Source organism: Petaurus breviceps, unplaced genomic scaffold (genome assembly GCF_028583685.1).
Source record: "Petaurus breviceps papuanus isolate PSGF00001 unplaced genomic scaffold, PetGlider_PUasm1.0 178, whole genome shotgun sequence".
NCBI classification, from domain to species: Eukaryota; Metazoa; Chordata; class Mammalia; order Diprotodontia; family Petauridae; genus Petaurus; species Petaurus breviceps.
Window position 1 is genome coordinate 5,920,354 of NW_027185777.1, and position 15,129 is coordinate 5,935,482.

The 15,129-nt window shown below is 39.6% G+C and overlaps 1 protein-coding gene across 6 annotated transcripts in view; it reads right to left on the minus strand.

The window, feature by feature from the left end:
• Positions 1-15,129, minus strand: part of DBF4 (DBF4-CDC7 kinase regulatory subunit) — a 36,089-nt gene that overhangs the window by 5,107 nt on the left and 15,853 nt on the right. For 3 of the 6 annotated variants that reach the window (XM_069086220.1, XM_069086218.1, XM_069086224.1), the window contains 7 exons: positions 13,994-14,173; positions 11,574-11,624; positions 8,241-8,310; positions 7,934-8,010; positions 4,034-4,064; positions 3,527-3,572; positions 1,605-1,733 (listed from right to left, as the gene is read on the minus strand). In XM_069086220.1, the coding sequence (XP_068942321.1) occupies positions 1,605-1,733; positions 3,527-3,572; positions 4,034-4,064; positions 7,934-8,010; positions 8,241-8,310; positions 11,574-11,624; positions 13,994-14,173 (584 nt within the window). The remainder of the gene's footprint in view (positions 1-1,604; positions 1,734-3,526; positions 3,573-4,033; positions 4,065-7,933; positions 8,011-8,240; positions 8,311-11,573; positions 11,625-13,993; positions 14,174-15,129) is intronic. The other 3 variants (XM_069086219.1, XM_069086222.1, XM_069086223.1) reach the window with 3 other exon arrangements.

Genomic DNA, 15,129 nt, shown 5'->3' on the forward strand with positions numbered 1-15,129 from the left:
ACTTGGGAGTGAACTAGGTTTCAGTAAGGCAGAGTTGCACAGTCTCACTCTCTTCCCAGGTCATCCAAGTCCAGGGGCTAGACCAAAGTCAGAACTAGCGATGGCCCAAGGATGCAGTGGACAGCCTTGATATCTCTGATGTTTGACCACGCTCTAAGCTTGGTTGCACAGAGTCTGCTGCCAGCACCTCCATGGCTGCTGGAACAAACTGTGGGGGGAAGTCCCAGTCCTTATATGCTTGGGGTAAACACGCCCTGACTCACCAAAGGGCTTGAGGCCTGTAGATGTCTTCCCCTGCCACTCAACTCTCACCTGAGGCTCCAAGAAGCTGCAGCATGGGCAGCAGCCACACCCGGTCAAACTGTCCCCACAAAAAGGCCATTATATTCTAAGCTGCTATAAATGCCAAGGTGAGAAACTCGAATTTTATCCTGGAGACAAAGAGAGCCACTGCAGGGGAGGGCCATGAACAGACTTGTATTTCATGACTATTAATTTGGTGGCTGTTTGGAGGACAGTTTAAAGAGAGCAGACACCAGAAGCTGGGAAAGTGCGGAAAAGGCAGATGCAAGAGAAGGGGTGAAAGTAAAATTACAATGCTGCCAGATGAATGTTGGCCTCTAAGTCACCCAGGGACCGGGACTCTTGCCTCATTTCTGAAGAGAATCTGCAATGGGCCCAAGTTCCTTCACTACTCTAGGCCTTAGCATCCTCATCTGCAAAATATACTGTACTCACTTCAGTAGAGTGCTGTGAAGACCAAACAGGATAACACAGGTAAAGTGCTCTGCCAACCTTAAAGGCTATAAAAGCATCACCGACTGTTTCTGGATGTGGGAGCGGATGCAAGTAAGGGTGGCCTTAGGCTGCAAACCTGGGTTACTAGAAGCATGGTGAAGTCCTCAAGAGAAATGTGAAAACAAATTTGGAAAAGGGACAGATCTAGGTTCGGGAAGAAGACGTGGCTATGTGGGCCATCAGCACAGACATGATACTGGGCCCAAGGAAGCCGACGAGATGAGCAAGAGCACACATTGGGACAGTTTGTCCTCAGGTCCGGGGATCCAAGAACGGACTTCAGGGATTCCAAGAACATCTTTCTTATTTTCACCAACCTTTAACTGAAAACAAGCTTTTCCTTCAATTATGAATACAAGTAAAACACCACTGTGGTATTAAGCTTTATCAGTCAAAGATGTCTGTGACACAGAAAAGGTTGTGAATGCCTGGTGTAGAGGGAAGAAAAGAGGCCCTTGGGCTGAGCCCTGGAGGACTCCCATGCTCAAGGATTAGACATGGGAGGGGGGAGACAGATTCTGTCTGGTACCATACGAAGTCTAGGGGACACAAATACAAGCATGCACATCAAGGAAGTCAGTCCCTGCCCTTGAAGAGCTTACACTTCAAGAAGAGAAAACACATAAGGGGAGCTGGGAACCTGTGGGAAGCGGGTGGGAGGGTGTTGCAGACATGGAGAAAAGCTTACAGCACCAACAACTGGTTTCTTATTTACCCTGCTTATTTTCAAAGGCAAGATCTATTCAGAGTATTAACACGACAGAGATGAACAGAATCAATTATTAAAATTAAAGATTCAAACCAACCTTTGTTTAGCTTGTGTTTGTTTTTGCAGGCTAGATGTTTTATCCAAATCAAAAGGGCTGCAGGGCTTAGGAATGGAATAGTTTATAAGAGGCATATTGGACAGCTGAAGGTAAAATGGTCTGTAATGGCTGGAAGATAGGGAGAAAAGACATTTTAAGGTGAAACAAACAAAATTGCTTTATATAGAGAAGTTTTATATTTCAGAACCAAACATTTCATTTGGCTATAAATAACCTATTTAAACACATCACACATTTGCCGAGTTCTTAAAAACATCCAAGTTAACACTTGGCAAGGTCAGAGCCAATCAGCTAACTGGATGCCTAAAGAGAAAAGGACCGGGCCCAAGTACACACAGGAGATGTAGGAGGCTTCCCTCAACCACCACACGGGGCACCTTCTCCACAACAAGCATACTGGGGCAAAGGAGCTCATGGACCATGAAAGTACCAGGTTTTCCTGGCACTGAAGCCAACCCTCGGTCTACTACATAATGATGCCTAAGACTACACAAATAATCATCTGAAAACACTTTAAACTTCAAGCTATCCAATCCAGTCTGGTTTTCTTTGACCTATGAGAATAATACAATTTATGGAATGTGAAGAAAGCCCTTCCCATCGGGGTTAAAACCAGCAGAGCAGAGACTTTGTGTAATGCCCCAGAGGGACATTCAGCAGATGCTTCTGAAAATCAGAGGTGAAAAAATGACAAGGACATCTTCTAAATGAAGAGCAACTGGAAAAACCTGCCCCAGTTCACAAGTTTTTCTTAGGAACTCTGGTCTCCAATAAGAAAGTCACAGCACATATGGAGTGCTCAGCACACATACACTGCCTATGTTGCTACTGCTCAGTTGTTTTCGGTCAGGTCGGACTCTTCATGACCCAATGTGGGGTTTCCGTGGTTGTCATTCCCTTCTCCAGCTCATTTTACAGATGAGGAAACAGAGGCAAACAGGGTTAAGTGACTTGCCCAGAGTCACAAAGATAGTTAAGTGTCTGACGCTGGATTTGAAATCAGGTCTCCCTGACTCCAAGCTCTATCCACTGCACCACAAGCAATGCTTGTTGATTAGTGAATAAAAGTGTGGTCAGTTCTCAGGGGTTTTCTGCCAAAATCAGTTTTAACAGATGCCTGCCCAGTCTGCTCTCAGGCAACTGAAATAGTGTGCCTTTTTTAGACTTGGGCTGTGATTTTACTATCCTAGGGGACTCTCAAGGGAGCAGGTTTTCTATCAAAACTTATCTATATTCACTCTACAGATTTTATTCCTATAGAGTTGCAGGGAGCACTGAGAGGTTGTGGCACGTCCAAGGTCACACAAATAGTCATCCTGACTCTAAGACCAGCTCTGGTCTACTAGGACCTGATGCCTCTGTATCTAATTCTACTCCAAAACAATTCCTACCATATGATGATCAAAGTAACAGTTCTAGGTGGTAGTTATTATAAAACTACAGGTGGAGAAATTGTAATTTAAAATAATAAAACAAAAACCCCAGATAGAACAGGTGTCTGGTAAGATGAGGTTCCAAGCAGTTTTCTGCACATCTCACAGCTCTAAAAGAGGGGGAAGACAGGCTAGTGGTCAGGGGCTGTGTAAAGGAAGGATACATCTTCCCTAGGTACAGGAAGGACACATGTCCTGACTTTTCATAAAAACATATGAAACTTCACCATATGGTTTTATCAGATTTGGTTTGTAATCACCACAAAGTAATCAAATAAGCCTTATTTTTATATTTGCTATATCAAATCTGCCCTCATAAAAGCATTTATCCAGAATCAAATCCTATTTTAAAACTTGTCATTTCTCTAATTAATTAAATGTATTTTATGGAATGTAACCACATAACCTTTGTTTTTTCCTTTAAAACTAGAGTAGAAGCCTTAAAACCGTCTTACACTTTCTACTTACTGACTTGAATCTTCCACCTTTACAAATGGCTTTTTCAGCCTTCCTGCTGGGAAACACACAAAACATTCCTTTATTATTAAATACAAATGAATTTCACAGGCAAATCTTTGCAAAATAATCCTAATGGCACATTTTCATCTCTTTATAGCCAGTCTATGGGTTTTTCTATTCACCGCTCAAACCACCCTCCAAATGGTATTAATATCACCAGTTTAAAGAGTGCTTATACAGACACGAATTTATTTTAATTCTTGTAACAACTCGGAAGAAAAGGAGGAATAAGTCCCACTTAGAGTTGAGGAAACCGGGCCTCACAGATATTAAAGTAATTAATCCATTATCATACTGCTAGTATGTGGTAGCCCTGTAAATAGTCTAGTTTTTCTGATTTCCAGGCTTGAATTCTGTTGCCAGAGAGCCACAAAGTACCATGAAAGGCCTGTTGATATATCTTACTAACTTTTGTTTTAAAAAAGAAAACACTTTAAAAGATGTCAAAATACTTACTTTTTGTTTTCTGAATACCTAATCGTTTCCCCTGAAAGAAAGAAAAGATGGCTAGCGTGAATACTCATTTAAGAACAAGATCTTTTATTCTAACTGCATTGTCAATTTCTTTCACTAATCAGGAATTCTAAATGTAGAAAAGTAGTGTAAAAAAAACAGGGATGAATCACTTAAGTATTGCCTTCTCATTGTGGGTATCAATGCCACCCACAGCCTCTCCAGGCTTTACTATGTTGACCAACTTTCTCCAAATTCAATCTTCAGAGGACAGGCATACAGTCTATAGCTGGGCTGTACCCTAAGTCTTTCCCAATTTGGTAGGACACAGGAGAACTCAAACTCCACAGAAACAGTCCCTGAGGTTTCAAGGACACTGCCATGCCCTCTTACATTGTCAGAGCAGGACTTTATTGGACAAAAACATAGCTGACATAATAGTTCCCAATGACATAGAACATATGGGCTTATAAAGAGCTTTCTCTTCAACTCTATGAGGGAGGTGACAGAAATGTGATCAGAAGAAATGAAGGCTCCCAGTCATGCAGGCTGAGGCCCAAAGCAGTTCCAGATGTAGAGACCTTTGTCTTTCTTATTTCTAATCCTATACTGCCTTCCTGAGGTCTCATTTATTCATTCAGACACCTGTCAAAAATAATTTGTATTTAATTACTTTTTTTCAACTAATTAGAATGGTTTTTAGAAGTATTTCCAATGAAGACTTTGAAGGGAACAATAATCATGTGCAAACAGCATATCTCATTACCTACTGAAGGAATCAGTGACAGGAATTTCCTTTTAGAACATAGCCAAGCTCACTTGAAATTCCACTCTAGTTATTTATATATTAACAGAAACACAATATCATTTAAGACAAAGGCTATAACTTGGGAAATACTTAACAAGTTTAAATTTCAACTTAAAAATAATTTGTCAATAATTGTCACAAATATTCTTTAGGATTATATATGTAAGAAATTGAGGCAGTCACTTAAATTCACTCATTCTGAACACAATACAGAAGAAAATAAAATTGGGTGATAATGAAACAACTAAAAAATTAGTTTAAAAAACACTTGATTCATCATACACCGTACTGCTTTTCCCTTTATACAAGCTAAGTGAAAACAAAAATTTTAAAGATTAATAAATTATAGGGTGTAGCAGCAAGCACCCCAAGCACGTCCTCAGGGTTTGCTGCCACCACAGGTTCTTGGATCTGCTTTGATACAGGAAAGCAACTCAAAATGGGTTAACAAGCTTACTTTAATCAGTCAGACATATATCGTTTACCTTGTTCAGGGGAAAAGGTCAGCACCCCGAACTTCAAAGTATACTGGCAGAATTATCAAGACAGAAACAGATCAAGTAGACAGATTTCCAAACTGTACAACCATTACATCCATACCCAGTCAACATCTGGGTTTTTCAAAGCCGGGGGGGCTCTGGACAATGGCTTCCCAGAATCCAGATCAAATCACAGAACACTTCTCAAAGTGAGCCCCCAAAACAAAGCCTCACATCAGGGCTTATATAGCCTTCTCCTGGCTCAGAGAATGTAACAACCTTATTGACTCACTGGCCAATCAAGAAGTATCTACTGAAAAACAAGCCTCCCACCCCAGGCTTCAGGTGCACTTTAGCCTAGGGGCAGGGAAGATCTTCCAAATTTGCATTCCCATTACATAGGGTAGGATTTATTTAAGCAAATTATAAGAGGAATGGAATACAGACACACCAAGATGATCACTTATTTTAACCAGTACAAAGATAGAAGACTTCTCTTATAAATCCAACTTACTACTAGTCAATTTAAGAAGCATCTATGGAACCCTGTGCTAGGTGACAAAAAGCAAAGAGACCTGGTCCCCATGAATTATAACCATTTATTAAGTGCCAGTCACTGTATTAAATGCTTTTACAAACAGTATCTCATCCAATCCTTACAACCATTCAGGGAGGTAAGGAAGGGCTCTTTTTATCCCCATTCACAGAGGAAGAAAATGAGGCAAACAGGTGAAGCGACTTGCCCAGGGTCACACAACTAGTCAGTAGCTGAGGCTGAATTTGAACTTGAGTCTCTGCACTGTGTACCCTCAACTGCCTCTGTCCTGTCACTGTTTCTGACTTGCAGGCATCTGTGGAAATTGTGTGATACTGTCTTTGATCACTTATCTATGAGGGAATGGCACTAGGTTTTATCTGTTAGTGTCACTTGCACTGAGCCTTTCCTGGTCCAAATTGTGCCTCCCTAAGTGGTCAGTGTAACTCCCCACTTCTAGTGTATTCACTCACTCTGACTGAGAACTTTACTGGTCACATACCCCAAGGAGGCCCTATATGTGACAGAAGGGTCATAAGCAGCCCTCTTGGCAGCAGTAAAAGAAGTGGACAAAAAGTGAGCGCCCATCAAATAATTTTGATTTTTGAGAACAATAGAATACTCGAGTAATAAGACATAATAAACAGGAAGAAAAATGTGTAAAGATTTGCAGAACTAGTCCAGAGTGAAAAATGTAGAAACCAAGCAAGAAACGACTAAATATGCACATGAAAAGTTGGTTAAACTCAAGATGAACTCTATCTTAGAGAAGTAAAAACCCACTCGGGTCTTGGAAATAAGATGGTTGAACACATCTCCTTCCTCACACCAGAGCGGGGCACCAGGATGGCAGAATATTGGGCAAAGTCAGCACAGTATCTGATGTTATTGTTCAACTCTTTCTTTGTCATAAGGGAGGGTGCAATGTGGGGGATGTGTGAGAAGCTATAGTGAAAAAAATAGATAAGGCATAAAATGCATTAAAAAAATAAGCTAAGACCAGTGGGAGAATTTCACATTCTGAACACCCAGAAGGGGAAAGAAGCTCCTAGAGAAGATCCAGCAAAAGCTTCACTAGTCCAGCACTTGGTCAACAGCAGCTCTAGAGACCAGTATTTCTGGGATCTGTCAATACACATCTTTAGTTTAGTAAACAACTAATGATGTGGTGATTTGGGGTGGGTGGGGTATTTCCTTCTGTGAAAGACTGAAGGAAGAGTTTGATCTTGCAGCCTCACCTCTACTGACTGCAGTTTCTTCACCCATAAATAAGAGGCATTAGTCATATATGAGGACTTTAGACCAAAGACCAAGAGGTAATCTAATCCAATTCTTTCATTTAACAAATGAAGAAACTGAAACAGAGAGACTATAAGACTTGCTCCACATGCCCCAAGCAGCAGCAGCAGTGGGGTTGGGGCACAGGACTCTACCAACTAACACTCCTCCCAGTTAGTGAGCTATGTGAGTCTGACTGCAACATGTAAACCAGTGCCCTTTCAGTTATTACTATGCATGAAAAATGGGAAACAACAAGACAGCATTCATTTAATTGAGAGAAATAAAAGTAAAAAAACAAAACAACTGCTAAGCTTCTAGTGGCCTAAATTCCTCAGTTACAAGCCTTTTCCTTTACATGCCCACATTGAGTCAAGCCCAACGCCCAGCACCAGGGCAGCCTAGCTGCTGATGAGATCATGCCCTGCCCCTGTGGGATGTAAGAGCAGCAAGCAGAGAGGGAAAGTCTAAAGCAGCCAGGCTAGTTCTCCCCCCTCAGTATCTGCACTAAGTTAAGACAACAACAACAAAAAAAGGCCAGATCCCAGATGTCCAAATTCTCACCCAGGCCCACAATCAGTTTTAAATGAAAAGCGGTAACATTCAGAACCAACCAGAAGTGCACCCTGGGGATCGATCCTTCGGGCTTTCTTTGAGAGGAGCATTTCCCCTCATACTTATTTGCTTGCATTAGAAAGATCCAGAAAGCATATCATTGGAACTAAAAGCAAGATGGCAAAAATGTGATTTTGCTAGGATATTTTCCTTCTTCAATGATCTCAAATATTTAGAAAAATACTCACCACCTCTCTTAGTGATGTGCTTGATTTCTTGATCAGATACAATTCTTTTTTCTTTTGTTCAATATAGTATTTAATATCTTTAATAAAAGAAAAAGGGGTTTAAGGTTTTCTTTTTAATTTTTAGAGTTAAAAATAAAGTAGAAATGACACTTAGTAAGAAAAAGTCCAAAAAGGAAATTAGATGTGAAAAAGTTACAAACGTAAAGATTCTATACAACATAAATACTGACTGCTGTTTTTTCTATAACTGGTTCTAAGATTTGCATAGAGAAGTTGAGACAACCAAAGGGGGAAAAAAAAACACTACCATCAATATGAAGAATTTTCACTCCCCAGGATAAAGCATTTGACAGGATACTATTTGAAGGGATGAATTCCTGAAAAACATAAAAAACAATAATTTTTGGGAAAGTTTATTTAAAGTGCTAAATACTACTGCAACTGAATAAGGCAGAATAAATAAGGTATTTGCTTTTTTTGACTATCAGAGCATCATTTGTGAATCTATTTGTTTTCTGTCCTTTAAAAAAGTCTTTGATAAAGAGAGTCAAAGCTATTCTAGATACTACAATCCTGTTAAAGGTTAGTACTCCCCTATAGTTCATTTCTTTGAAAGGTCACTAAATCCATGGGTTTGGTCAAAATGAATTTTTGGTTGGCCATCTAAATCCAGTCCAGTACCCCAGGCATCTAGCAAAAATTTACTACATGAAAGTACTATGTTAATGCCAGAGACACATGGACAAAATGAAAAACAGTCCCATCTCAAGGAGCTTATATTTTACAAAGGGCGAATGCCACAAATAAATATAAGAACATATGTAATTACTGAGAGGGGGATGTAAATGTAAATTGCAAATTTTGTATTTTGTAAATTTTGTATACAATTGTAAAAATTGAGAGAGAGGGAACACTAACTATTGGGGGGTGGGGATTAAGAAAGGGCAGGTGAACAAGGACTGACTTTTAGGCTTGGGGAACAGACTGGGATGTCAAGTGTCAGCAACAGCAACTAGGTCAATTTGAATGGGACAAAAAAATAATTCATGAAGTAGAATGTGAAATCAGTAATTTCTGAACAGTGTAGTGGCATGGTCACACTTTTACCCTAGGAAGGCTATTTTTGGCAGCGATATAAAGGACGTATTTGAGAGAATGGAAGTCAGCAATATAATTAGGAAGGTGGCATAAGAATTTAGGTGAGAGTTGATGAGGATCTAAGCTATATGGCTATAGGAGTAGTGAGAAGGGAGCACATGCAAGATACGCTGTGGGCTGACAACTGACTGGATGGAGGAGAGGTGAGGAAGAGAGAATCAAGGACGAAACTCAACCTGAAGCTCCACAGAAAGATGCTGGAAAGATGGTGATGCATTCAACACAAACAGGGGTTGCAGGGGGGGGAAGGAAATCAGATCCATTTTGAACATTTCAAGTTTGAGATACCTATGAGACACCCAGTCAAAAATATCTTAAGAAGCAGATGGACACCAAAGAAAGCCCTACTAAGTTACAATGACCTAATTGTTATATAAGTGAAACGAAGGTCTAATAACCTGGAAAGGTTTCCAGTATCACATCGGAAGCAGACTGTATTGTCTGAAGACAGGTTTAGTACTGAGAAGTTTATCACACTGAGGTTGGCCACAAGGTTTTGATTCCTTTGGTATAAATATAGCTTATGTACTATAAGATAATAGCTCAAGAGCAAGGAACAAACTAGAGAAGACTTTTATGAATGAGAGAGGGCCCAGTAGGCACAGGTGATATGAAGGAGTCAGGAGACAAAGAATGAAGATAAGGGGTAGGAAATGATCATGAGTTCAATCTCCAAGAGATGTGCTAGGGACTGGATCAACTGAGAGATTAGATTAGAAAAAATCATAAAGGTTGACATGGCCAGGAGAAAGGCCACCTCTTGCTCAGAGACTAGAGCAATAGAGGAGAAATGTTGTGAGGGGTGGGAAGTTTTGACCATCATAGATGATGGTCTCTTTTTTCTCTGTGAAATAAGGGGCAAGGGGGCAGCTAGGTGGCACAGTGAATAGACCACCGGCCCTGGAGTCAGGAGGACCTGAGTTCAAATTTGGCCCCAGACACTTAATACAAAACTAGCCCTGCCACATTAGGCAAGTCACTTAATCCCAATTGCCCTACCTTCCCCCCTTCAAAAAAAAAAAAAAAAAAAAGCAGCCAGATCTTCTATTGAGGCTGATAATGGAAGAGGCTTGGGAAAAGGGGGCTCAAGAAGAGGAGGTCTGAAATAGCCACTGTGGAGAGTATGAGTAGTCATCTGGGGAAGAATAAAAGGAATGCACTTGCAGTGAGAGTCCAGTTCTGAGGAGATAATACATAGTGGAAGCCATTAGTACAGCTGACTGACCTCAACATTCTTCAATCAACTAGTCAATCAATAAGCATTTATTATGCAACTTCTACGTTCTAGGAAGTCATCATGCTATGAGTATTGGAGGATAGTGAGGGCAACTGAGGGTTGGAGTTTGTAAAGGCCTGGGATAAATGGCTAGAACAGGGATAGGTAGATGAGGCTAAGATTGCAATAAGGAAAAAAGAAGGGGCTTATCTAGGAAGACTAAGAAACAGGGAGATCTCTACTACAGTGTCACCTGGGTAGGGGCCCCTGTGAAGAAATTCCTCTCCAGCACAGTTCAGTCCTTTGCAGTTACAGCACCACTGACTTGCCCAGGGCCAGCTTGTCACACCCCTTCTCTACTTATTCCAGTTCTGTGGACCTAATCTTTCTCCTGAAGGAGGAGAGGAGCTTCAGTTGGGTGACAATAGCATGAGAAAAGGATATTCACCTTAGCCAATGCTGACCTCAAAGCACAGGGCTAAGGGTAAGAGGAGGCAGAAGTTTGAGATGAAGATGTAAAATGGGATAGACATTTACAACTGTTTCTAGAGTAGTCTCTTTTCATCACTATTGGTGATAAAAACTGTAGCTCCAGAACAGGAAAGGATCTCAGAGACCAAGTCCAGTCTCTCCATTTGCCCAGAGTGCTTCAGTAATTCCCAAAGGTCAACCAGAGAGTCACACTAAGAGAAAGAATTTGAATCTGGGTTCTCTGACTCCAGAGCCAATCCCCTTTATAATGCTGCTTCAAATAATGCATGTGGATGCCATCACTTCAGCACCCAACGCTTTGCATGAAAAAAGGGAAATGATGTTCAAGAAGAAATCTGGAAGGGAAACCGAACCTAATAAAAACTACAAACAGAAAAAACCAAGATTGCAGATAACATTAATTGGATAATCAAGGAGAGATTTTCAAGATACCTCAAAAGGACAATAGCAAAAGAATGGCTAAAACCATAGATGGAATTTTTACCAAAACCTTTGGCTGTTTGTAGTTCCAAAAATACAATGAGGTGCCAAGTCTTTAAAAAGATCACAAAATGTGCATCTTAAAGTAGATGCTGTGTTCTAAAAAAAAGAGATACATGACACTCACTTTGAACAGCTAGAAACTACAAAGTTAGGGAATTCTTACACTAAAAATTTTAAGATGAAGGATATCAGGAGAAGCTAGTATTCCAAACATTAAAAGGAAATTAAAATACTATAAATAATTGTACAGTGAAATTTTCATCTGATTATCATAAAAATTTGCCAACTTACATGTTCCTTGATAGCTTTTTCAACTAATAATTTTCCTCTGCTCATACATACCTATGGGGGAAAAATGGTTATTTGTAAACTTAAGTAAAAGAAAAATATGACCTTTTAAAGAAACATAAATTTCTAAGATGCAGATATAGGTCAGAACACTCCTAGAATGACTACTGCTGTAACAAAACAAATGTATCAGATGGGTACTTATTGGACAATAGGTAGATATAATGGATAACACAAAGATGGCCCCATCGTTCCAAGGATTAAATAAAATGCTGCCTAACAGATTTAAATGGCATTTGATGATGAACTTGAACCAGTGCTGCAAACTGCTGTCTTTAGTACACCTCTCAATTAATTAGCACTAAAAATGTCTCTCCAAGCACTTTCCTAGCTTTGCTTTGTCCCACTGAAACAATACTTGGAAACAGAAGTGAATTTCTTGCATAGTTCTAGTTCCTAATACAAAAGGTTCAATGACTTTTCCACTAAGAGCCCATACGTCTTAATAAGAGGCTTTTTAAGGGTGCCAATTCTTCTTTTTTTTTTAATAAAGCAATCAGGGTTAAGTAACTTGCTCAAGGTTACACGGCCAGTTATTTCTGGGTGTAGTGCTGAGTGTCTGAGCCCGGGATTCGATCTCCAGGTCATCCCAACACTGGAGCCGGTGCTCTTACTCGCTGAGCCACCTGGCCGCCCCTAAGGGTGCCAATTCTTAAAAAGATAGAGCACCGGACTTGGTGTCAGGATGAGACAAGTTCCAATCCTGCCTCAGACACTTTCTAGCTGCATGACCCTAAGGAAGTTGTCTAACCCCTTTCTGCCTCATTTCCTCATCAATAAAATGGGGATAACAGCACTTTCCTTACAAGGTGGTTGTGAGGATCAAATGAGAGAATATATGTAAGATGCTATGCAAACCTTAAAGTGCTTTCTATCATTATTAAGGTGTGTGTGTGTGTGTGTGTGTGTGTGTGTGTCTCCTGCCTTTTAAGAAAGAGTGAGTGAGTAGTCTGGTTTGATTCTCCTTGTCCTTCTCCCCCTTACCCATTCTTCCATACATTTCTCCTCACCTTTCCCAGTTCCCAGGTCATAAAATGTAACTGAAGCACATTTGAAACATTGTATTTACTGAATGGAATCTATGTTTCCTCTTCTTAATTTAAAAATTTCAGGCTAGCTGGGTTTTTTATTTCTCCCACTAAAACCCTCGCACCTCAATCAGGTCACTTTGTGCTACAGTAATTTTGTGACAGCTTCCTTTATGGTACTCTATTAAAGGAAGCCCCTAGTTCCAAATAGTTCACTACCTTCTTCAAGTTGTCAGAAGCAGTATGACATATGATGCTGTACTGGCAACCACATTGGCATACCCAGGATGACTGCTAGCACAAGTTCTTAGATCTGCTTTACTAGGAAAGATTCAAGAGGTCAACAATCTTTTAAATTTCATTCATTAGTTTAGGGGAAAAGTCAGCACCCTGAACTTCAGAGGAAATACAAGCAGAGAAATAAAGACCAACAGATAGGGCTTTTGTCTGATATTAATAGACAGATCCAACTATCTACCCAAGGCAATACATACATAGTTACCAGAAAGAAGCATCAACACTTGGGTTTTCAAAAAAAAAAGGGTGGTGTGCGGGGGAGGGAGAGAAAGAGACACACACCTGCTCCTTAAGGGCTACCCCGAGTCTCATCTGGTGAAATCACAAGAATACTATATCAATGAATGACCCCAAAGCAAAATGCTAACCTCTGAGTATATATACCCTTCTTCAGGGTCAGATGACATCATAACCCTTGTTGTGGAATGCCTAATTATAAAGTAACAGAAGCTGTGAAAGTCTTCCTACAAGCAAGCCTCCACTAAGCAAGCTTGCCTTAATGGGATCCACATGAAGTCTATGAATGGATGGGGAAGATCTTACATCCTATTAACATTACAGATGCAGACACTAGCTTGAGGAGTCAGAGGAAGTCACTGAACTCTAAGGGCCCAGGGCAAATCTAGGATTATTTTAGTTGCAGAGAAGGGGCCAACATGCACTGGGACAGGGCATTTCTCACTAAAAGCACCTTATACTGAGATAACAGGGCTGTTCCCTATTCTCATCCCCTTTTGCTATTATTTGAAAAACAAAGTTCATATGGAAAGTCTGGCCAATATTTTGTAAATACTAACTAAAGGCATAAACAATGTATCAATGTATATCTACATATTTGTTATGTTTATTTATGCTGTAAGGATTGTATAAGCATCTAAGTTGAGACACAATGAAATGGCCTTCTCGTTGAAAGTGATGGGAAAAGCAAAGTGGATTCACATACATTAAGAGAAGCAACAAAGTTAATTAATAGAAAGTCAGAAGGTTTTCAAGTTATAAACCTTACTAATTAATTAATATGTTGTGGAAGAAACTTACTGGATCTGGAGTCTTGAATGAACTTCCATCACAGCTAGGGTGAGGTGAAGTATTTCCTCCTGTACATGTTGACTCAGGACTTGGGACAGGAGAAATACACCCTAATGTCTGAGCATACTTTGCTTCCTTTTTATTGGAAATTAGATAACTTATATCTTTGCTGAGAAATTCTTCAACTCTCTAAAAAAAAAAAAGAATCAATATTTTTTAAAAAGGTAAAAATAAAATATCAAGAATGTGATGCTTATGCTACTCAAAATAAGCCAACAAAATCAGTTTAATGCCCTCTAGTTTACAAATGACAAATCTATCTAGCAACATTTATCAAAGAAATATTTTTACTATAAAGGTTTAATTATAGTAATGAGATGGATGGTTTATAGAACCAACATCATTGCTAATACTGATTCTACACAAACATCAATCTATCATTCAATCATTAAATCAAGAAGCAATTGTTAAGTGCCTCTTGTGTGCCTGCCAGGTGCTGAACTGGTATTTCTCTCCCCTCCCAAAAAACAAAAATGAAATGAAAATATGAATTTGAAAATTCACTATAATTTTACCTGCCTTCAGGTAGTCACATCTTACATCATTAAGGTAACCATCAAAAAGTAACAAACACAAAGTAAACATGAAAAAAAAAAGACATTAACTGCTTAGTTCTCTGAAGAAATATAATAGCTTCTGAAAAGGAATTTAGATAGCTATAACATGAAACTGAAGAAAAATGGCAAATCACATGAACTCCAGGGCTTTATAATGTAAATAGGAAAAATTAAAATAAAATTACATGATTTGGAGATCAGTCAATGCCTTAAGAATATTTCCTCGAGTCCAGTGGCATACTAGACTAAAAATGACACCACCTCCTTTCTTTTATAAGTAGAAATAGCTGCTCACAATCATATTTCAAAGTGAGGCATAAAATACACTGCAATCAAATAAAAGCTAACTTAGGAAGAATGTTTAGTCATGCTGACAGAAACAAAAACACCACCGCTCAAAACACCTGAAAACATCTTGTAATATTTCAAAGTTCCAGCAGATGGGGATGTTACTACATGAAAGAAGACTGTGGTTAGATGAAATAGGCTATTCCCAACCTTCCAGACCGGGAGGAAATCTGTGATGCA